Source organism: Echinops telfairi, unplaced genomic scaffold (assembly GCF_000313985.2).
Source record: "Echinops telfairi isolate 266 unplaced genomic scaffold, ASM31398v2 ScPeMD7_2573;HRSCAF=3158, whole genome shotgun sequence".
NCBI lineage: Eukaryota > Metazoa > Chordata > Mammalia > Afrosoricida > Tenrecidae > Echinops > Echinops telfairi.
This window is the reverse complement of record NW_022106471.1, coordinates 16,207,948-16,232,470: the sequence shown is the minus strand read 5'-3', so window position 1 is coordinate 16,232,470 and position 24,523 is coordinate 16,207,948. Positions and strand designations below refer to the sequence as shown.

The window sequence follows — 24,523 nt, the reverse complement described above, 5'->3', positions numbered from 1 at the left end:
GTCAATTCAATTAGACAAACAGAAGCGTTACCATAGGTGGCACAAGTCCAGAATTAAAGAAAGCCAAACTCTGGCAACAGATGTGCACAAAATGCAAGAACTCATGAAATAAACATATCAAGGGCCATTTGGAGCAGCATTTTACATGTTCCCATGGGCCCCCCTGCACTTAAGTAAATGATTAAATATCCCAGTAACTGCTCTTCACATTTATAACTGAAGTACTGAGAGATCAAAAAAGCCCTTGAACTAGTTGTAGTTAAGTGAACCCAGACTTGAGGGGAACCTAACAGGACATAAGTACCACAGGGTTTCAAAGACTTTATAGATGCCGATGCCACATCTTTCTCACAGTCACAAGGGGACTCAAATAGCTGAACTTTTGGATAGCAGCTAAGTGTTTAATAAATGCTAATTACCTAAAGCATTGTTTAAAAGAAATAGAATAATGTACACATTATATTCTTGTAATTTTTTAATATAAATGGTGTGTATATAAAAACTAGAGGGATATACATTCAAATGTTAATTGTAGTTATCTCTGGGTAATGAATTAAGATTTTCATTGTTGCTTACCAAGTTTCTTAGTTTCTACAAAGAGCATGGACTAGAAAACGGATAAAATATTAAAATTCACTTTAAAATTTCCTCAAAACCTATTAAAACTGTTAGTGCATTAAAGCTTCATTACCATCAAAATTCACTTTTATCAATGACAATTTCCAATTCCAATCAAAGAGGCACGATCCATAAAGGTTTGTCTAGTAACATCCGTATATTTGATAATAAAATCAACCCATCACATGTAAAGGAATCACTTCCCAGTACCTATTCTCTTCCTTACTAGGGATCATCCAAGAAGTGGTTCCAGTCCTTTACTTCCGTTTTGAAGTAAGAAAAAGGCGACGTGTCCATGACACAAGGCAGCTCTGGTGACGTCGTGGGTCTGTACTGGATTGCTAACCACCAGGCCCACAGATTGTAACCACCAGCCGCTCCAAGGCAGGTAAGGCTTTCTACTCCGTCAGGATTACAGTGTGGGAAACCCACGGCTGTGCTTCCCTGGCTGATAGGGTCGCCATGAGCTAGAACCAACTTGAAGGCAGTGAGTTTGGTTTTCTTGGTTTATACATGAAAAAGCAAATGAATGAAAAATACTAGAAACCATTCTGGAGCGTGTAACATTCTCTTCCACTAAATAAAAAGTAATGCCAGTCAAAGAGAAAATACAGAGACAAGCCCTTTCTTTATGGATTGCAACTCAATGTAAAAACAAAACACCCCTTACCAGTGTACCAATAAAAATTATCACGAAAAAAAGAAGAAAAAAGACTAAGGCTGTGAAGGATTTCATTTTACTTGGATCCACAATCAATGTCCACGGAAGCAACAATCTAGAAATCAAATGATGTTTTGCACTGTGCAAATCTGCTGCACAAGAGCTCAAGGTTTGGGGAAAAAAGGGTGTCATTTTGAGAGCAAAGTGTACCTGGCCCACATCATGGTATGTTTCATCACCTCATATGCATATGGAATAAGGAAGACTGATGAATTTATATATTTGAATTATGATGTTGGCAAAGATATTGAAAGTAACAACAAACAGATATGTCTTGGAAGATGTACAGCCAGCAATACTCCCTAGAAGTGAAAAAGTGAGATTTTATCTCACATACTTTAGAGACATGTTATCAGGAGAGACCAGTCCCTGGAAAAGGCCATCATGTTTGGTAAGAGGATCAGCAAAAACAAGGAAGATCCTTAAGGAGAGGGCTTGGGACCACAGCGTACAACAATGGGCTCAAACAAACATACTGTAGGATGGTGCGAGACAGGCCAATGTTTACTCTGTTGCACATGGGGCCACCATAGGTCGGAAGTTAGCAGCACCTAACAATCACAAAATCTTACGCAGGCTGGTGTTTCTTTTATTTACTTCATTAATTCCTTTTGGACCTTATGCACGGCAGTCTGCAGTCTGGAACATCCATCTTCTCAGGGGCATCAAGGGCATATGCCATCTCTTACTTACCCTCCAGTCAGCTTTTCCCAAATATGATCAGTCTTGGTACCTCCATTCCATTCACACCATTTACAAATGCTTCCTTCGCCCAATCACCACTTGTCTGTCAGTTTCTCGTACGGTGGTGGCTCGTGTGTTGCTGTGATGCTGGAAGTTATGTCACTGGTATTTCAAATATGTACTAGCAGGATCACCCCTAGTGACCAAGTTTCAGCAGAAGTTCCAGACCAAGAACAGTCTACAAAGACGAAATAGGCTGTCTACTCTTGAGGAACTAGCCACTGAAAACCAAAGGTACAGCTGAACCAAGCCATGATGTTTCCAATCTCCTCATGTTTGAGAAAGCTGGTCATGTAATAAAGGAAGACTGAAGAAAAAGTGATGCATTTGAACAAGGGTGCTGGCAAAGAATACTGAGAGTACCACCGACTGTCAAAAGAATAAACCTGCTCGGAAGAAATAGAACCAGAATGGCTCCTTAGAAGTAAGGATGGCAAGACTTTGTCTTACATACTTTGGATGTGTTGTCAGGAGGGACCAATTCCTGGAGAAGGACATCATGTTTGATGTGGAGGGGCAGCGAAAAAGAAGAAAGGCCTTAATGAGATGGATTAGTACAGCGGAGTTGAGCAACAAAGAGCTCAAATGTAAGAACAACTGGGAGAATGGTGCAAGGACCGGGTAGTGTGTCAACAGGGTCACTCTGAGTCAGATCAAACTATCTTCTTTTTTGCCTGGAGATTTTTAAAAAAAAAAATCATTTTATTGGGGGCTCTTACAATTCCTATCACAATCCATAAATCCATCCATTGTGTCAAGCACATATGTACATTTGTTGCCATCATCATTCTCAAAACACTTGCCTTCACCTGAGCCCTTAATATTGGCTGCTCATTCCCCCCCTTCCCCCCTCCCCAATGAACCCTTCATAATTCACAAATTGTTATTATTTTGTCATGTTACACTGTCTGACGATTCTCCCACCCTTTCTCTGCTGTCCATCCCCCAGGGAGGAGGTTATACGTAGATTCTTGTAGTCGGTTCCTCCTTTCTACCCCACATTCCCTCCACCCTCCAGGTACCGCCACTTTCACCACTGGTCCTGAAGGAGTCATCTGACCTGGATTCCCTGTGTTTCTAGTTGCTATCTGTACCAATGTACATCCTCTGGTCTAGCCAGATGTGTAAGGGTAGAATTGGGATCATGATAGTGGGGGGAGGAAGCATTTAAGAACTAGAGGAAATTTATGTTTCATCATTGCTACCCTGCACCCTGACTGGCTTATCTCCTCCCCACAACCCTTCAGTAAGGGGGTGTCCAGTTGCCTACCGATGGGCTTTGAGTCTCTACTCTGCACTCACCCATATTTACAATGATATGATTTTTTGTTCTTTGATGCTTGATACCTGATTCCTTCAACAGCTCATGGTCACACAGTCTGGTGTGCTTCTTCCATGTGGGCTTTATAGCTTCTGAGCTAGATGGCTGCTTGTTTATCTTCAAGCCTTTTAAGACCCCAGAGGCTCTATCTTTTGATAGCTGGGCACCATCATCTTTCTTCACCACATTTGCTTATGCACGTTTGTCTGCAGTGATCGCATCAGGAAGGTGGGCACCCACTAATATGACTTTTAGTTCTTTGATGTCTGATAACTGGTCCCTTCTACACCTTGTGGTCTGACAGGCTGGTGTGCGTCTTCCATGTGGGCTTTGATGCTTCTCAGCTAGATGGCCGCTTGTTTATCTTCATGCCTTTAAGACCCTGGATGCTATATCTTATGGCAGCCAGGCACCATCGCTTTCTTCACCACATTTGCTTATGTTCACAACTTTCTTCAGCAATCGTGTCAGGAAGGTGTGCATCCTGGAATGCCAATTTAATAGAACAATGTGTTCTTGCATTGACTAAGTGCTTGAGTGGAGGCACAAGGTCCATCTGCTGCCTATAAATATATGCAAGTAGATCTGTTTCCCCACACTCTTATATATTTACATATGGACATTCCAGTCTTTAGACCTGTATAAACACCCTTTGTCGCCTAGTTTTTTCCTCTATTTCCTTTTACTTTCCTCTTGTCCCACTATCATGCTCAGCCTTCATTTGGGTTTCAGTGATTTCTCTCGGTTATATTGCCCTTGCTGAATCCCTACCAGGCCTCTCACACCCTCCTTGCCACTGATTTTTGGTCACTTGTTGCTCCCGTCCCTGGGTTGGTCAGCACCACCTCCTTACTCCGCCTCCCCCTCTCCCATGTCCCCCTGGAACTGTTGGTCCCGTTGTTTTCTCCTCCAGACTATTCATCCAGTCTATCTTATCTAGATAGATCTGTAGAGATACTAATATGCACCACAAATCAAGCCATGGCAAGATGGGCGATGAATTAGAACACAGCGATGACAACAAAAAAGAAAACCAATTATCCATAGAAGAATAAATTTTTTCTAGAAGAATAAATTAATTAAAAGAAAAAAAATTTAAAAAGAAAGAAAAACCTGTAAATAGATCAAGGTCTGATTTTTGATCTCTAGGTGTGACCTTCAGTCAGGTCTGATGGGGTGCCATGCTCTGGCCCCAAAGTCTGTCCTTTGTACTCCCTCAGGGGCTCCCTGCTCTGCTGCCACGGTTGCTTTGCCACATGCTTTTAGTGGTTTGCCTTGGTGTCCCAGGAGATTTTAAACTTTATCAAAATATTTTATGAGAAAAAAATTCCCATTGCTTGATAAATGTAATTTCTCATTTAAATTCTTCTGTCGAATTTTAGTATCTGTAAATTGATAGCCAGAACTGCATAAAAATACTACTACTTGAGTTAATCTGTCAGGGAAATGCTTTGATTTGTTGTAGCTTTTTCTTAAAGATCTGATTTCGAACATTTTTTATCATATCCTTTAAGCTAAAAAGCAATTTGTTTGTTCTACATATTAAGAAAAAAACTGATTGACAACATGAAACCCCTTATAAAAGTAATTGGAATGCTACCTTCCTCATTCTTCATTCTCCAATAATTGAACTTATCTTTTTAGATTATTTTAATTTTTTCTTTTCCAGTTGGTTTCAGGAGTTTCTGTTTTAATATTTTAAAAATGAGATATATGAAACTGTATGTGGCTGCTTTTTTGGATACTACATAAAAAACTCCATAGGAAATGAACAGATTCTTCTAAAAACTCTAAATCAAATTATTTTCTCTGCAGTGATGTAAAAACAAGACAAACCAACTAACCAACCTGAGACCCCATGCATTTAAAAAAACACACATATAGACACAGAAATTTCTATTTGACCAAAGTATAGTTGGGTACCCAATTCAATATCAAATTTCAGGAATCTGTGACTCACAGACTTCGCAGAGGTTACAGAACTAGCTAGCAACAGAGATGGATTAATATCTAAGTCTCCAACATAAAAAACACTGGACCGCCCCTACAAATTAACTACAGGACAGGTTTCTAAGTATTTCTAACTCATGAACCAAACCATAGCAACAGAGACACAAATTAAAATGGACTAAATCTAATTATGCTAAAATTTAATTCTGCATTTGAATCTAAAGCAAAGGACACATATCACTGCAAAAAGGTGTTAAAAACAGCAGCTGTGATTTAATATTACAGGCTTGAAAAACCCCTTGAAGTAAAAAAAATCATTTGAAAACTCCACTTGAGTCTCTGTCACTGGGTGCTTTACATCAAGGATACTGAGTGCAACCTTATTTTCAAGCTCCTGAAACAAAACTTGCTTTTCTCTCAACGAGATGATACCCTGGCTGAATAGTGTAACTTTGAAAAAGATTCCACACTGAATAAACTCTAATAGTGTCGGTAGAACTTCTCTTACATTAATTACAGGATGAGAAAAACTGCTAAGTTAAAAAATGATCGGAAGGGTCTATCCTACCCAAGAAGTGCAGTGATAGTAATAGGAAGGTGGACAGGAGCAGAGCTGTTATAAAATCCGGTCTCTTGCTATGTACTAAGGCAGAGCTAATGTTCCATGGGTCTTGGGACCCATTTAATCTCTCTTAAAATTACTGAAGATCCCTCAAAGGGCTTTATTATGTGGGTTATGTTTACTGATCTCTGTAATGAATGAAACTAAAACAGACATTTAAAAATTCTCACTCTTGCATTAAAAATCCTATTATAAATTTATGAAAATAACTTTTTTTTAATTTTTTTTTTTAGAAATACAACTGTGCTATCCAAAGTTTAAGGGATTCAGTAAGAAAAGTGCAAGTCTCTTGCATGGCTGGCTTAACAGAAGACAACCAGATTCTTCTATCAGCATGTATGTCGTGTGCTGCAGCATGTTGTTCTAAGTGTATTTAGAAGTACACGATAGGCATGAGAATAAAGTCCCACAAAGTCAAGAAGCTGGATACAGAATTTCACAGACCCTCTGGCAGGACCTGGTGGTACAAGGGTCCTTGCCAGAGTGTGAGAATCACTACTGTAAACCAACAGTGGCTGCTCAATTAACTGAATGATGATATGAAAATAACAAAGACAGTTTGGTAGGAAACTGGAAATATGGTATATCTTAAATACAGTTCCAAAATTATGCTCACTATTGTCAGTGTAAAGGATTAACATAAGCATGGTATGAATCGCCTATTTTAAAACCCAAGGAGACAGAATAAAGTCAAGTTCACATAGCAAAAAACCTAATTATCATTCCCTACAAATCACTGAGGAGCTCTCATCCTGAGTGCATGTTTGAATGATTTGGGAACATTTAAACTCTGGCATGTACACACATGCATAAGTATACAACAAAACACTCCTAATACCCTGGTCTCACAAGACACAATAAAAGATACTTTTTAAAAGCTGCATCATAGAAGTACTGTCACAATAGTCATAAAACTAAAACATAAAACTTTGTTTCTGTGGTTGATCCAAACCAGATTCAATGATACCAGGCAATTTCTGACTCACAGTGACCCAACAGGACAGAGAAGAGCTACCCCAGAGGGTTTCCCAGGTTGTAAAGCTTTATGGAAGCATGCTGCCTCAATCACCAGCCTTCTGGTGGGCAGACCAGCACTTAACCCAGTGTGTCGCCAGGGCTCTTCCATTGCTTGTTGGTATATTTAAAGCAAACAAAATAAATCTTAAACAAGGGAAAGGGGGAGGGGATTAGCAGCAACTGGAACTATGAGAGCAATTAAATATCTCAAAACAGATTTTTAAGGAATATCTTCCACCTACTTACCTGTAACATGCTGACTATCTCAACTTTATTGAAGAAAATAAAGGATGTAAGAGTAGAAAGAAAATTCTCTTCAAAAACAGATGGTGTAGGCAAAATGATGTCCTGAATATATTGTACCCTGTAAGTCTGATGTATTTTTTGCCTTAGTTCAGAATCTGTGATTGGTATAACTTCTTTAAACTTAGCAGTTTTGGTCAAGAATTCTCTGTGCCTTTTTGGCTGAGCCAAAGCAGGGTCGTACTCAAGGCATCCCACGACATCCATAATACACTCGTCAGAGAACATCACCTCAAACAGAGTCGCCTTATTTAGGAATAAGATCCCTCTCATAATCTCATACAAATGGTGCAAGCCTTCAGTGTTTTCCAGGTTCTCACACGCTTGAAAGAGCCGCAGTAGGTTTTTAATATAGCCTTCATTTTCCAAGGCCAAAGCCAACTTTTCTCTACGAATCGGCGAGGAGAGGACGGAGGTGACTAAGTCAGCAATCTCTTCAAGTTTATTGAGTTCACATGTGGGCAGGTCAATCAGGTGACTGGTTTCAGGCATTTCTTCAAATCGCTCTTCTTCTGATTCATCAATAAGGTCCTGTGTGACTTCCACTGATGGGTCCTTACCTTGAACCTAAAATTACAAAAGTATCGCTGATGAGCCTAAAACACAGAAGAATGTATGGAAATAAAACCACTGACTGTTCAGTCACTGAATAGAAATAATAATATCTTGTAAAGATTCAACATTAGGAATATCAAAATACACACGGAAGAAAACAGACAAGCCCCTGCCGACTCGACTCGTGGCAACCCAGGGGGCAGAGCGGAGCTGCCTGCCACAGGCCCTCAGGATGCTCCTCTTCACGACAGCACTCTGCCTCCTGTCTGCTGGGACTCAGCTGGTGGGCTTGCACCACCAGTCTTGTAGTGAAAAGTGGAGGGCTTAAACCGGTGTGACCAGGGTTCCTATTAGGAATATAGTCCCCGGCAATTAAACGGGAAGTCTGGAGGTGGGAAATACACCAAGTTTAGAGTCCCTCATTTGAGTCTACGCTATTGACTGCTGATCATCTCATCCACAAATTTCTCCACTTATCAGATGTAATGCTGAAGTGTGTAAAGAACAAATGTAGATGTTTAACAGTGCCAATCTACCTAGTAATTTTGACTCTTGCTCAAGATGACTCTTAAGAATCACCTGGGAGTGTTGTTAAACTGTAGATTCTCACTCAATTTATCTGGAGTGGAAATACGAATTCTCAACAGGGAGGTCAAGCCAGAACGAATCATTTCAAAGTCCTACTTTTGTAGCTGGGCAAGATTATGATAAAGGGGTAAAGGTATTGAAAACTAAAGGGCAAGAGAATGCAGAAGAGATAAAAGCAACAAAAGATGACATGCAACTGCCACACTGAAAACGGAAAGTGGACTAAAGGCAGATCTTGAAAAATCAAATTAAAGCACCTAATTCATGATTAAAAGCCCCTCCCCCCAAATGACGTTACTGTACAGAGAAGTGATATGTGTACAGCTGTCCTTTAGAAAATTAATCTGTATCTGATTTATGGGCCAGATTGAGGATGCAGGCAAATCACAGCATAATTTTAAAGTCTACACAAACAACTGAACTGAAGTGAAGAGGTAGATATTATTATAGATTGAATTGTGTCTTTACCAAATTATGTATTGTTGCTGCTGTTAGGTGCCGTTGAGACAGTTCTGACCTCTAGCAACCCTGTGCACAACAGAGTGAAACACTGCCAGGTCCTGGTCCTGCGCCACCCTCAAGACTGTCCCTGTGTTTGAGGCCACTGCTGCAGTCACTGTGCCCATCCACCTTGTTGAAGGTCTTTTGTTTTCTCCCCTTCAGTAGTAAATCCTAATCCCTCTATTTGTGTAAGGAGCTCTGGATTAAGCACTGGGCTGCGGATGGGTCAGCAGTTCAAATTCACCATTCTTTTCATGAGAAAAAGGTAAGGCTAGCTGCTTCTGCAGATTTATATTCCTGGCAACCCCATGGAACAGTTCTACTGTGTCCTACAGGGTCACAATATTACCTTTGGTTACACTCCCACTTGGGAGTAGATTTATGTTAATGAGACAGTATCAGTGTAGAGTGTGTCTTCAATCAATTTCAATCAATTAGTGTAGAGTGTGTCTTCAATCAATATAAAGGAGATTAAACAAGGAAAAGAGCAAGAAGAGATGAAAGACAGCTGCCATGGCACATGAGGATGACTGAGCCCATCAGGCCTACAGATGCTGTAGAGAGAACTGCAAAGAGAACAACTACCCCTGGAGCCAGCACAGGAACTTGGACTTTGAAGCTCCAGAAAGATGAGAAATAAATTTCTGCTTCTAAAGTTACCACCGTAGTACTTTGTTATAGCAGAACTAGATAATTTAAGACAGTACCAAAGAGAGATGGCACCACAAAGTACCCTGTGTTATTAAACCTGTCACTCCCTTAACAGAAAGGAAGATTGGCTGATGGGAATTCAGGTTTACCAAGTGTGAGGCATTTGAATACACACTTGGTAAGTAAACCTGTAAGTCTGCTACTGAGGAGCAACGGAGAAGATAGAGATTTGATATTAAGGCAAGAGTTAAAATAGAAAGACTGTAAAAAAAAAAAATCGAAAGACTGAAAATACCAACCCCCTCAAAAAGCAGAAGTTGAGTGTGAGCTGAAGGGAGAAAGAGAAAAGTCAGAGGTTGTAACAAAAAAAAAAAGAGAGAGAAAATCAGATGAATCCATTTGTACTTCAAATAGTTTGTTTATGCTTCACATAAAATAAGATAAAAGCATCACACCAGAAGCGATTATTAGGTTACAGGGTGCTATTGTTATTAATCCTCAAAGGCTTCCTGGATTGTCTAAGCTTAAACTTCACAGATCTGAACTGTCAACCCCACATAGGCCCAAGTATCTATGTGAATGTAGAACCTTGGTGGTGTGGGGGTTACACATTAGGCTGCAGGCCACAGGTCAGTTCCAAACCAGCAAGCAGCCCTGAGAGAAAGACAGGGCTTTCTACTGTGAACAGTTAGTCTCTGAAACTCACCCTGTCCTATTGGGTCACTATGAGTCAATATTGACTCGCTGGTAATAAGTGTGGTTTGGTTCTATGTAAATGTGTTTTGTACTGTCCACCAATGATTTCTACTTCTCTTTTGGATGCACATAAAGTTCTTGCCTCCTTGAATTACAGTAAGTCACACAGCTCCAAGAGCAAGGGCATGCCAAGGCTGGTGGCAAGGAAAATGAGGAAGGATATGGCAACTCTGTAATACACCAACTCCTTGCTTACCAACTATTTTGTTATCCCAAATTCCCTGATTTATAATACTACGACAAAAATCTACTGCAAACAACGTACATCTGGCAGTCACGAACACTAATGCGGCAGGTGAGAGAACCACTGGCTGTGATGGTTACGGTTTTATGTCAACTTGGTTGGTTTGGTAGTTCCATATGATATAATTCTGCAATTATGTAAGGATGCAGTCATCCTCCATTTTTGCAGAATGATGATTCTGACACAACAATCTGGTCTTTGGAACCTAATCATGCCGGGAAGTATCTGCCAAATTTACCAAATTCTTGGTAAATCTAAAAGTGTTCTAAATTTAAAAGCTCATTAAAAAATAATACAGTCATAAGATGTACCATGTATCTTCATAAGTTGAAGTCATGAGTATTTTTGATCTTTAGTACTTGACCAAAAATATTCATAAGCATTAGGCAAATCACAAAATATACTGCCATCAAGTCAATTCAAACTTATAATGACCACCACAGAACAGAGTGGAACTGCCTCAGAGGGTTTCCAAGGCTGTAAATCTTCACGGACGCAGACTGAGTTAGAATTCCCAACACTTTGATTTAACCACTGGGCCACTATGGGTCTTCAACCGCACCCATCTGTAAGATACATGGTTTTAGATAGACAGACAAGGCAGTTTTGCTGTTGCTAACTGCTGTTAAGTAGGAGGCCCCTGCTTCTTGGCAACTGCCGAACAAGATGCTGCCTAGTCCTGTACCACTCCCATAATTAGCTGTTGTGCTAAGTATCTTCACTGGCTGATCTTCAGAATGAGATTACCAGGACCTTTTCTCTAGCCTGTCTTAATCTGGATGCTCCAGTAAAACCTCTTCAGCCTAGCAACATGCAAGCCTCCACTGACTGACAGGTTATGACTGTATGTGAGGAGACCTGGCCAGGATTCAAATCTGGTTCTCCTGCATGGAAGGCAAGAATGCTACCATTGGGCTTAAAGATCTTCCCATTTGGTACAGATAAGAGCTGGAAACACAGGGAATACAGGACAGATAAACTCCTTGGGACCAATATTAAGAGTAGCCATACCAGGAGGGGAAGGGGAAGGTGGGGGGAGAAAGGGGGAATCGATCACAAAGAACTACCTATACCCCCCTCCCAGGGGGATGGACAACACACAAGGGGTTAAAGGGAGACATTGGACAGTGCAAGACATGAAAAAATAATAATAATTTATAAATTATCAAGGGTTCAGAGGGAAGGAGGGAGGTGAAAAAAAATGAGGAGCTGATACCAAGGGCTCAGGTAGAAAAAAAATGCTTTGAAAACGATGATGGCAACATATATACAAATGTGCTCGACACAATGGATGTATATATGGATTGTGGTAAGAGTTGTACGAGCCCCCAATAAAATTATTTTTTAAAAAAGATCTCCCATTTTACAGGGTATTCATTGTGAAGAGGTGCTATCAAAATCTAGAGTTCTAAAAAAAAAAAAATTAAGATTAAAGCCTTTTCTTTTTAAATTTTAAGAATGTGCGGTGAAATATACAAGAAATTTCCATGTTGGGTTACCAAAGTTCATACTAAAACATTCTCTCATGTTCTAATACCCACCCATCTTTGATGTAAAAGAAATTCACGAATGCATACAAATGTGCTGCATATTAAAAGAATCTTACCTGGCAGATTTTCTCCCAAATCTCATCACAGCCAGCTTTTTCCTGAAAACTCAGTGCCAGATCATAGTTCTCAGCTTCGGACCAAACAATTAACGTGTCCTGTTTAAAATAAGAATTTCTACATCATCACAGAATAAAGAAATAGGTACAAAGTATAATTACTGAGAGAACAGGAAACCGTAATTATCAATTTCCTTTAACAGTCACAATCAATGGCAAAACTGTATTTTATTACCCGCTCAAACTCTGGCAATATATTGGCAATTAAACAGTAGTTTTCTTACTAAAAATGACACTCTAAGGCCAAAAAATTAAGACAAAAAATAGTAGCCTCTGGCTTGATTATTAAGATATTAGGTAGAAGCTCATTCTCGGTCAAAAACATAATGCAGATATTTCAACCCTATATCCTCTTGTTTCAGAAGCCAGCTGTGACATTGCACATCTGCATACTGGTTTGTCCTTCCCTTCCCTTGTAGCTGGCTGGCAACAAGTTTTATGTAAAATAATAGCTGGAAATATCTTAAGGTTTAACCCTTTCTATTTTTACCTCCACTTTTCTGAGTTGAAGAGCCTTCAGAATGTTCAAGAACGCAAAGCAATGGTGAAATAAAATTACCTATTCTACCAACAAGTACTAACAGCTTGAGCTATTCAGATAACTTCTCTTTTAGGCTGTTTTCAATGATACCCCTACCAAAAGATTAGCTATGATTTTAGAAAAAAAGGACCAACAATTGTATTAAAAACACAGCTGTGAATTGAAATTAAAGCACACACATTCGCAAATGTTTTAGCACTGAATATGCACTAAACACTAATGAAATGGGCAAACTTTCCTCCCGGGACATTTAACCAAAGTTTGATAGGACCAAAATTCTGGGTTTTCAAAAAAATGCAACTTTACACTTTAATTAACGTTAAAAAAACAATTTTTTTTTAAAAAAAGCTATTCTATAAAACAGCTTGTATGTAATAGTTGTTCACCTAATACTTATGTTGAAACCTGATGCTAATATAGAAAAGTGAGCCCCAGATTAAAGTCTTTAATTTAAAAACATTTCAACACTCCTTAATTCTAAGCAATAAATGAAAAATATCATTTATTAACATAGGCATCAGATTAAAACTTTTTATTTGCTGTGTAATCAGGTAGGAAGAGTTGACTATATTTTTTTGGAAAGGAAATATGCCACAAGGGTTATCATTCCAAAATTTTATTAGGTGACTTAGCTTAAAAATCTTTATAGTGGTTTTCCATGTCTACAAATGAGATTTTTTTAATATCTAGTTTTTAAATATCACTGAAGTTCTATTTACAAAAAAATCCCAGAAACTTCCATGTATTAATAAAAAAGATGAAAACAGAGCTATTCTATTTAGCGCCTTGTTAAAGCTGTAGGGCACCCACGCAGGCTCCCTCATCTACTGCAAGCCCCTCATGAATAATGGTCTCTACAACTTAAGAAAACATTTTATTTGTTGTTGAGTACACAGCAGGGTCTAAAACTTAATCTTTTTGCTATGTACTTCAATCTACTTCTATACAGGAATACATATTAGGATAGCAGGAGTATACATGAAAGTGTAAGATAAAAAGATTATATTATAGATAAAATAAATACTACTTTTACATGTTTGTACTGATATGGCTCCATATGATTATAAACTGGCATCTCAGGGCCCAAAATACACGTACGAAACCCAAGTCCACTGTCACTGAATAGATTCAATGCACAGCACCCCTGGAGGACAGTGAAGACCTGGCCCAGGAACTTTCCAAGGCTCCATCCCACAGCAGAAAACGGTTCCCTGGCATTCTGGGTAACTACCAAGTGTCACTCAGGGCATAATATACTAAGTATGACAGTATAAGAATCATATCTGAAGGATAGGATAAAAAAAAAAGGATAGGATAAAAATTCTTATCTAAAACTACCCTTTTAATTAGTTTTTCCTGATGGGTCATTTTCTTGTCAAATCTATTACCATTGCTTTTGTTTTACCAAAAGGTCATCAGACAGCTTATACTAGGAGTACATGTCAGTTTGAGCCTTTTTTTTTTTTTGGCTACATGTTCCGGTTACAGAGCACTGGTAGCGTAATGGTAATGGGTAATGAGTGAGCATTTCAAAGCCACCAACTGTTGGGAGAAAACGGAGGACAGGAGTAGTCCTATCCTGTCTTACAGGGTTGCCATGAGTCACAAGTGTTACTGTTGGTGACCTTCTGTGTAACAATAAAATGTTGCCTGGCCCAGCAGCATCTTCCTAACCTTTGATCTGTTTGACTCCACTATGGTGGCTATTGTGTCAATAGATGTTCCTGAGGGCTTCCTTCCTTTTTGCCGGTCCTCTACCTACCGAACACATTACCTTTTTCGAGTGATCGATCTTTTCTGGTGATGCGCCCTAAGGAAGCAAGCTGGTCTCTGACTTCTGCTAGCAACTGGAACATGGACTGTACAAGGTGGTTCATTTCCACTTATATTGCTGCCTTCAAACTTTTTAACGCACTTGTCTATTTTGCTATGGGTTTGGTTTAAATTAGAAAATACCTTTGAATGAAAATTTGCACACATGGGCTTCAATAGTTCAAAATGGCTTTTTCCCCCACAAAAATTCCACTCTTCCCTCAGAAGACCATGCATATTTTTGACTCGATTGTGTAATTGCGTGTAAATATTAACAAAACTCATTAAAAAGTTTACATAAAAGGTTTCTTCTCAAATCCCAATGCTTCACACCACATAGTTCATTGTGGATATCATGGCACGACAAAACAAAATCCAAAATCCTTAGCCAGGATCCAAAGTCCTTCGCATTTTGGCCACAATTCACTTTCTAAGAAGGTCCAGTTAACACTAAAGTTTCAGTGAAGGTAACTCCTCCTGACTCTCAGCATTTTCTCTGGTTCTTTCCTTCCCATTTTTGACCCACAAATACATTCTTTCCCCTAATCTAGTAAAAATCCCAGAAAATAAGACCTATATTTAGAACCTTTGTCCAATGTGAAGGAGAGAAGTCGTAAGAGATGGCTACAAATAACATATTTCTATTGCTTCTTGCCCAGGGATGGGTGAAACCCAAGTATCCTTAAAGGTTCCAAGTAATTCAAATTTAAGAAATCGACCCAAGTGTGTCCCTCTTCAGTAAAAAGGTTTCAGGTGTTTTCATGGGAGCTCAGCCCTTGAAGCTCACCATTCCAAATGGATGACAATTCCCACCCACCTCTCATATACAGAATACAGTCTCAGTGAAAAGAAAAAAAAGTACTGTTCAGGGTAAAGACTCTCACGGACAAAGAACAGGCACAAGCACAGCGGGATCTCCTGGATATCCCAAAAACATAGATAGAGCAAAGCTGAGTTTTCCATAGAAAGTGTGTTCCCAATCAACGTACCTTGTGATATCATTATTTTTTGCTCATTTGTATGTTGTCAATGTTTTTACCTCTTTGGGACATTATGAATGCCTGTTAAAACCAGAGAAGTCTAAGATTTTCCTCTACTAACCAAAACATTTAACTTTCCCATGTCACTATAGAACCAAGATTTAAAAGGAGCTTACAGGAAGAAGCAAACAACTCAGTCTGCTCGATCTGGTTCTTCAAAACAGTAAGGTGACTAGAGCAGACCTGGCCTGCGGGAGCCTGAGAATAACCTTTATGATACGAAGTTTTCATAGTGTAGTTTTACCATAATTCTTATTTTCAAACACTGTTTGAAAACTGTATTCCCAGAACCAAATACTATTTAAATCAGTTAATTCAGAGTATAAATGAGACCTTGAAATTATATTTAAAATAGGTATAAAACACCTGGTGGTTTCTTTTTGTTTTTACTCAGAGAGCTAACTGTAACACATTAGAAAAACCAGTTTATTCTGACTGGTTATTCCCGTATATAAGGTTTCTGAGACTATATATCTCATGGGAGACAGTCTCATTTTTCTTCCATAGAGTGGCCAGCAGGATTGAACTGCAAACCTTGAAGTTAGCAATGTTAGCAGTCCAACACCTAACACTTAGTGCCATGAGGGCACCTTAATATATTAAGAGGCTCATAAATGTAGTTTCATTTGTCCCGACTGAACAGCTATCTACCTCATTAACATAAATAACAGTCATGAAATAATTGACATCCTACTACTTGTCAGACTGTCTCTGCCTCATAACTAAATTTAGTATTTAAACAATTCAAAATTATTTAATCCAAAGGTCAAATAAAAGAACTCCTATGGACAAAGAACAAGCACAAGATTAAAACAGAATTAAGTGTCAAACAGCAGATTTCCTGTATATTCCAAAAGCCCAAATACAGCAAAGGTGAATTTTCAAAAATAAAGTCTGACTTTTAAGTCTTTCGCCTTTCTTACTGAGGTAACACTTAGGTAACTAATGGGGAAGAAAACAAAGTGTAAGAAATATTTGACATGCTGATAGAATTCATAGACTCAACATCAATTTAAAATGTGAAAATTACTGAGAATTACCAGAACAATAATGCAGCCTCCAATCCTATATTGGTTCTTTTCCTTGACCTCAACTGTTTCTGGGGTATAGTGTAAAGACCATACAGTAGAACTCAGTTATATACATACAATATTACAATATATATATGCAACCATAACATAGGAGCTCCTAGGTTGTAGAAGTGACTAATGAGCTTGGCTGCCAGTTCACGTCTACAAAAAGGCACCTCAGAAGACAACCTTGATTTACTTCTACAAACCCTGCCACAGACCCACCAGGAGCACGGCTTTCTCACACACACGGGGACAGCATGAAGCAAGTCGCATGTGATGGCAATTGGTGCTGTTTCTACAGTTCAACTTGGAGAAGCCCTGGAGACAGAGTGGTTAACCACTCATCGAGGTCACAACCCAGCCATTCCACAAGAGCAAGACGGGCTTTGGCCTCCTGTGACCAGTCCTGTCTTGGGAACCCAGAGGGCAGTTTCCCACTCGGCCCTATAGGGTTGCTATGAGTTGGAATTTACTTTGGCCGGAAGGAAGCAACAGTTTCACTTAAGTGTCCAAGAGAGTGTTAGGGTACCAATGCTCACAAATAGTAGTATCCTCCCTAAAATACTGTATGTACTCGTGTAAAAGCCAAGTTTCCCAGCACATTTTAATGCAGTTTTTGTGGTAAAATTAGGTGCCTCAGCTGATATTCGGGTCGGCATCTACTTGAGTATATAGGTATATGCTAATAGGAATAACCCTGAGTTAAAATTAGGTCCTTAACATTAGTGTTCCAATGCTCTATGACCTTGAGCATATTATTTTATTTAACCTCTGATCATCTTTCCTCATTGAAAAATAAAACACTCTTGCCTCCAGTAGTATTCTTTTAGGTTATGACTCTAATACAGTGTTTTCATTGCATTTACTATATGCCAGGTACTGTGCTCAGCATCTCAGACATTAACTCACAATTACCTGATGAAGGTAGGTAAAGTCCTCACTGAAAAGGTAAGAATCAGAGAAAATTTGCTCAATATCACATACCTAGAAGTAACGGAATTAAAAAAATAAGAATGTTAACTTGAAAACTCACACTCCTGATACTATGTGCCTCATTTGAAATAATAGTGTCAATAAATTTTAGAGGCAAGCAAGTTTTAGCAACTTGTTTCCCAAGCTAAGGCATTGTATTTCTCAAAGCAAAGATTCTTAAGAGTGAGCGATTCCCATCCAATTATCCAAAGATTCCTCCTTGGTACCCACTCTAAACCCCCACCCAGAATGTTTTCCTGTCCTCCAACTTGCCTGGTTTTGCACCTAATCATTCACTTTTCTCTGTTCATGCACCTACCTAATGTACAGTTCAAAGTTCAGAGCAAATTGTACTCTCTACAAATTGATGCCGTCATTTCAACACTAAAATTACAAAATTCTTTAAAAAAAAATTTACAAAATTCTCCCTATGCACTCATTTAGTCCACTCCCCACAAAGGTACTCAGGCTGGTTTCCCTTCAAGTTTTCCAGCTGAACCCCAACACCCTCCTTTTCACTGTTCTCTCTTGGGTTGGAAACATTTTCCCAATTCTCTGTTCTTTTCAATGATTTCTTCTTTAACAGAGGCTGGAAGTAGGAACCAGCGTGATGGGAGAGTTTGGCTGGTGTAAGGAGCCCTGGTAGTGTAACGGTTAGGAGTTCAGCTGCGATTGCAGTCACCAGTTCAAAACCACCAACCACTCCTCGGGAGAAAGATTCTACTCCTGTGAACAGTTAAAGTCTCAGGAAATCAAAGGGAGGTTTCTGAGTCAGCACTGACTCCACGCAGTGAGCTTATTTTTCGGTTTTTCCTCTTCCTAATTACTAACACGTTCATCAATCAGCATGTCTCAAAAATTCTATATTCAACATCCCCATCTCCACAGCCACCATCCCTTTTCCCTCACAATGATCCAATAGTATTTGTCCAGACTATGCAGCCACCTCTCTACTTCCTTCATTGACCTTTTCCACTCTACACACGTTAGTAAGTAGGCTGAGCCATGCAAACCTTTAGCTGAGAAGCCCACAAAGCTTTCAAATCAAGAATCCAAACTAAACAGCAGCACTCAAAACCAAACCATTGTAAGAATGAAAAAAATTGTATCTAACCCCAATAAAGGAATTTCCTTGATGCAGGTAAAAAGACATTTGATGATCCTCAGACTCTCCTGCCCCTAACACTTCCCCTAGCTCTAGGTCCAGATGTTTATTATAGGATCTGTTTTACTCTCACCTCAAAATCTCAATGAAGCAGCACAAAACAGTAGTGTGTAGTATTCTCATGTATGCCAGGAACCCAGATGGCATAGTGTGTTAAGCTGGGTTGCTAACCACAAGGTCAGCAGTTCAAAACCACCAACTGCTCTACAAGAGAAAGACAAGGTTTTCGACTCCAGTAGAGTTATAATCTCAGAAACCCAAAAGGTCCGCTTACCCTGTCATTGAGGGTCATTGGGTCAGAATCAGCCTGATCCTTGTGAGTATGAGGCCATGTATGCCAATAAAACTGAGCATGTGTAATTGTGTGCACATTTATCTATAAAACTTTTGAGAAGATATACTTGAAAACTGATTGTATTTACTTGAGGCATGAGTGGCCTCAAGTAAATACAACTACGGTATATGTGTGGAACAGGGAGGAGAGTGGACTAAATACCTTTTGATTTTTAATAATATAACTTATTAAAGACAGTTGCTTGTTGTTGCTGTAAACATACATGCCTTAGCAAAACAATTCGTTGTTTTCCTTTTGCAACTTCCCAGGTTTTAGGGAACCATTATTTTCCTGGCCCCAAGAATAAAAAACACTACCAATAAGCCATTTCTCTTCCACAATCATTCACCAAATCTTGCAGTACATTCTGAAAATATACAAGAACTGTCTTCTTTCCAATTCTATGACCTATTTCCTGGTATCTGAATTATTGCAAAAGTTCCTAAGCACTTCTGCCCCACACCCTAACCTTCAATCCATACCAATCTATTATTATCAAAATGATTATCACCTTCATCATTAGGACCCTACCTAAGAACCTATAAAAGCTCCTTTGTTTAGCAAATCAGCTCTTGAATAAGAAAGCTCTGCTCCCAACAGGCTTCAGACCTTTTATAATTTTAGTCAGGTGCTGAGGACAGAGGCTCAACTCACAGTAAAACAACCTAACAGCGCCAGGTCCTGTGGCCATCCTCACAATTGTTCCTATTGTTTGTGCCCATTGTTGCAGCCACTTTGTCCAGCCATCTGATCAAAGGTCTTTCTCTTTTTTTCCACTGCCTTTGATAGTAGGTATACTATTTCCTTCCTCATCACATTCCTTCAACAGATCCCAGCCCATTCTTTTTAAAATTTCTACAAGCCAATCTGTGCCTTCAAGCTTGTTTATATTTTGTGTTGGTATAACTACTATAAAATGAAGGTCAAGAGATTTAACGTTTCTATGTTTAGTTGTCAGAACCGTGAAATGCTTCCATAGGCTTTTGAGGACGAGGCTAAAACACAACTTTCCCAGCTACTTTATAATTCTGTCACTGTTTTGATCAGTTTGTCTTGTCTCTAAACAGAATCAAAGACTACCTTCCTTATTCTCTCATAATCTCAACAGCATAAAATTCTGTCAAACATAAAAGGCACACATCCTATGATTCTGCTTTTGTCTTACTCAAGATCCCTAGAACTGGTTTGAAGTAGCTTTAAATGTCAACATGTGTCAGGCATTTTATGTCATGTTGCATTGTATATAATAAGCTTTTCCCAATGTGTTTAATTTAAATACTTAACAGTTTATTGTCTCCTTTAGGGTCTTCCTATATACATATATATCTCAACTTTGTGCAAAATTAGCAAGAAAAGTGAATCAGTGACGACCTACTCAGTCTCCAGAAATTTGAAATCCCCTTAACTTAATCCGACTAACTTATTTAGGGCCCACGATTCAGTAGTTTGGCTGTTCAAAAAAAGATATACTGGTATTTGTAATCCACAATTCAATATTCATTTTAAAACTGCTAAAGTCAAGTATGGTTCAATATTTTCCTAAATTTATTCAATGTATTTTACTAATTACACATTCTACAAACATTTCATCCTAATTAAAACTTGCTATCAATACATTCCATGTAGATTTGAAAGTAAATAGTTTTCTACACTATTACATAATTTAAATGACAGAATAATATTGTCTGGATACCCTAATTAGTGCAATTTGATTAAAAACACAAGTCTAACATAACCCATAATTGACTATGTAATATCTATTAGAAAAGTGCATTCAATTTGAGAAAAAGAAATGTTTTTCCATATGCTTCTCAATACCAAAGAGTTCTCATATATGGTACTTTAATATTAGTAAAAGCATTTCAATTAAAAACAAACAAACAAAAACCGAGGTACAAAAGCCTTTTACTGATGTAGTATTTAAATGTGGTTAAATACAGAAAACATTTTGCCAAAAATCTATTTTTAAGATAAAATATGCTTTTTCTCTCTTGTGCAGATTTAGTGTATTCAAATTGTCACGTATCTAAAACTGAGTAGCATTACAACATAAAAAAGTATGCCCTATAATTAAAGTTTTCATTGTTTTGAGAGACAACTATTTTAACTGCAAATTTCCACAATCATGAGACTTTTCCAATGCTAACAAAAGCTAAGAGAACTTTTATTCATTTAGAATGAATTTATATTATAACTAACTTGTAGGTGATTTTTTTGCTGTTTTCTTTTTTCTACAAATCATTTTATTAGGGGCATTGTAGGTGATTTCTATCACTAAGTTCCATTTATGAAGAGAATTCCTGAGACCTCATATTTATGCAAATTGGGGGCAAGAAAATCCGCACTATCACAAAACATTAGTATTTACCTAAAAAAAGCCAAACAAACAGCTATGTGAGAAAATGCAGTGCAAAGTATTTGCTTGGTTGATTTAAACATCTACCTGAAAATGAGTGATTAATATAGGAAACATCTTGAGAGGTTCAGTTCTAGACAAATGTTTAATGATTCTTCATAAAAAACAAACATTTTGTAAGCAGAGAAAATTGATTAAGAAATGATTAAGTATTGAAAATTTTCGAATATTTCAAAGAACTAATTTAGAATGTTTTGCATGCATGAAACAATTGTGAAACAGTAATCACTTTACTATTAATGAACTGTGCAATAGACATAATTTTATTCCTCCAACTATGAAGTATTTGCTCTTGGGCATCCACATTTTCTTTAATATGGACCTTGAAGACAGTAGCACTTACATTGTAAATATAACTCTAAGATACTTTCCTTCCTTCAAAAATCTCTGCCATATTCACGTGATACATGATACGCAAAAGTACTAAAAATATTCTAGGTATGTATCACACATTAGAAAACTACACAGTGGCTAATGTGAAAAACAAAACAAAAAGCAACCAGATCTACATCATTAACATGAATAAATCTCCAAAATAAGGTTGAGTGGAAAATGCAAGGTGCAGAATACAGAATTATATGATACCAATTATGTAAAGTTTTAAAACACAGAAAACACTACATATTGTTCATGGATACATACATATGCAGAAAAGGTATAAAAGCATGTACAAAAATAACATACATCAATTTCAGAATAGTGGTTACCTTTGGTGAGTGTGGAGAATAAATACATAAGGGGCTTTGACTAACCATAATGTTCAATATTACAAACTAATTTCAAACAAATGAAGTATAATGTTAACATTTGTTAAATCCAGTAGTGGTCTTCTCAATTTAAAAGTATTTCATAATAAAAATGAAAACAATCAGAGATTAAAGAAAAGGTTGAAGGCACCAATTTTCAGATTAAACATGTAGGCATACTAAAACACAACCAACACAAGTTTTCTTTTCCCAAAAGACAACAAATATTAACAGAGATGTTACATCAGCAATGTAAACTCTTTTAAAGTATCCATTGGTTTTTATATTTAAAATATACAATAATTAAAGAACAGGATTTAAATGCTTCTACTTCAAAAAAATCTGAGTCAAAGGATCTAATTTCATACCAGATAGGCTTTCTTTGCTTTAGAGTGTGCCTCTCTGAATTTTCTTTTATGCCATCTCCTTTAAATGTGATTCAGAATAAAAGGGCTCCTGTACAGGGTATAGGAGAAACCTGACTAACTGTAGATAAAGAAAACTAATGAATACATTGTAGCCTAATACAGACCAACAATAGTTTCATTCAAACATGATAATAAATTTCAGCCAGTATAAAGGCTTCCACTTTTCTGAAACTTAACACAAGCTGTGTAGCTTTGTTGACCAAACATGTTTTTTGTCTTGTCAGGAAAGCTTTCCCATCTTTGTCTGATTAATAGTTCCTTGATCACAGATGAAGTCTTTCAAATAAGATAAATAACTACTTGCCTGCTGTTTCTGATATGCAGTATTTGGATTTATCTTTGATTCCAAGAGTAGTGATCCTGAAAGATAAAATAAGTTTCAATAATGAAAAAGCTTGAAACAAAAAATAAGCACATTAAAAATACACAAAATTTTTCTTGCTTCTCCACCCAGCTAGTTTAAAGTATGTATTTATTAAATACTTAAAATGTATTCTAATTCACATTTCTCTCTAGGTTTCGTTTTTAATCTAGACTATAGTAATCCTTATATATATAAATAAAGTTAAACGCAGAGAAACATCCATCCAAGAAAGCGAGCAATCTAGATGACTACTAAAGTTTTATTGAAATGAAAATATTACGAGCCCAATGACCACTTGGAGCCAAACTTTTAAAAACACGTTATTTTATTGCATTTCCAGTTTCACAAATAAATGACAAAGCACCACGGCAGGGATCTTAGACCTTGATTCACAAATTACAGCAGTCCGGTTATCCTTTCCTCTTTGAGAACAAAAACGATGGGCACCTTCGGAAACAAATGTCCATGGCGATTGAACATAAAGGGGAGGGGGCACAGGTACAAAAAACATCCCACGAACAAATCTAGGGCTGTGGTGTTCCTACTGTCTGCACATATCAACCGCTAAACAGACGCGTTCAGATGACCCCTTAGGGCTCTTCACACTGGACCACTTTAAACGACGCCACGCTGGACGCGGTCCACCGGGAGGCCGCCCTGACAAGGCATCGCTGGTACCCTAACTTGCTTCGGGCGCACTTTCCACTTTCTCTCGGCACCCAGGCACGGGAGGTGTCCGTGCTCGTGCGTGCCCGTATCTTGGCAACAGCCTGCAGGAGCCCCAGGAAAGGTGTCCTTCGGGTTTCCCAGTCCCTGCCGACTGTGGCAACTGGGGGCCCCTTAGCAACGCGCGGTTAACACCGAGGAGGGCCTGGCTGGGGGGCCACCAGGAGGGAAAGTTTCGCTACAGCTTTTGTACGTGCCAGAGCCTCCGCTCCTCCGGGGACGCGGAGTTCGATCCCAGTCCAGGAAACGTCCTTCCCACGACCCGCCCTCCTTAAAGAAGGCGCGAGGAAGGGGGTCACAGCCCCCCGCGGGGGGCGCGGCATCCCACGGAGGGGAGACTCGGACAAAGCTGTCTCACGGGCAGAATCGCGCCGCGTCCCGGGAGCTGACAGCGCGGGGACCCGGGCCCGAGGCGGGCCTGGGAGAGCCCACACCGGAGGCGCCGTCCCCAGTCACCGTTCCAATAACCTTACCGTCCGACTCGGCCCGGACCAGCAGCGACATCCCCTTGAGCTCCTCCACGTACGTGGAGGAGACGTGCCCGGTGCCTCGGTCGTCCCATTGCCGGTCTTCGTTCAGAGTGTACACCTTCACTCGCCGCCGCGTATCCGACATGGTGGCTGCCGTCCCCACCGCGCCGGCCGCCGCC

The 24,523-nt window shown here is 38.9% G+C and overlaps 1 protein-coding gene across 5 annotated transcripts in view; it reads right to left on the bottom strand.

Moving 5' to 3' along the window:
• The window catches only part of PPP4R3B (protein phosphatase 4 regulatory subunit 3B), a 71,449-nt gene extending 46,932 nt beyond the window's left edge, over positions 1-24,517 (bottom strand). For all 5 annotated transcript variants that reach the window (XM_045294070.1, XM_045294071.1, XM_045294072.1 and 2 more), the window contains exons 1-4: positions 24,348-24,517; positions 23,089-23,144; positions 12,198-12,296; positions 7,240-7,863 (exon numbers count right to left, since the gene is read on the bottom strand). In XM_045294070.1, coding sequence (XP_045150005.1) covers positions 7,240-7,863; positions 12,198-12,296; positions 23,089-23,144; positions 24,348-24,489 — 921 coding nt within the window. In that variant the 5' untranslated portion in view covers positions 24,490-24,517. The remainder of the gene's footprint in view (positions 1-7,239; positions 7,864-12,197; positions 12,297-23,088; positions 23,145-24,347) is intronic.
• Positions 24,518-24,523: the final 6 nt, after the last annotated feature.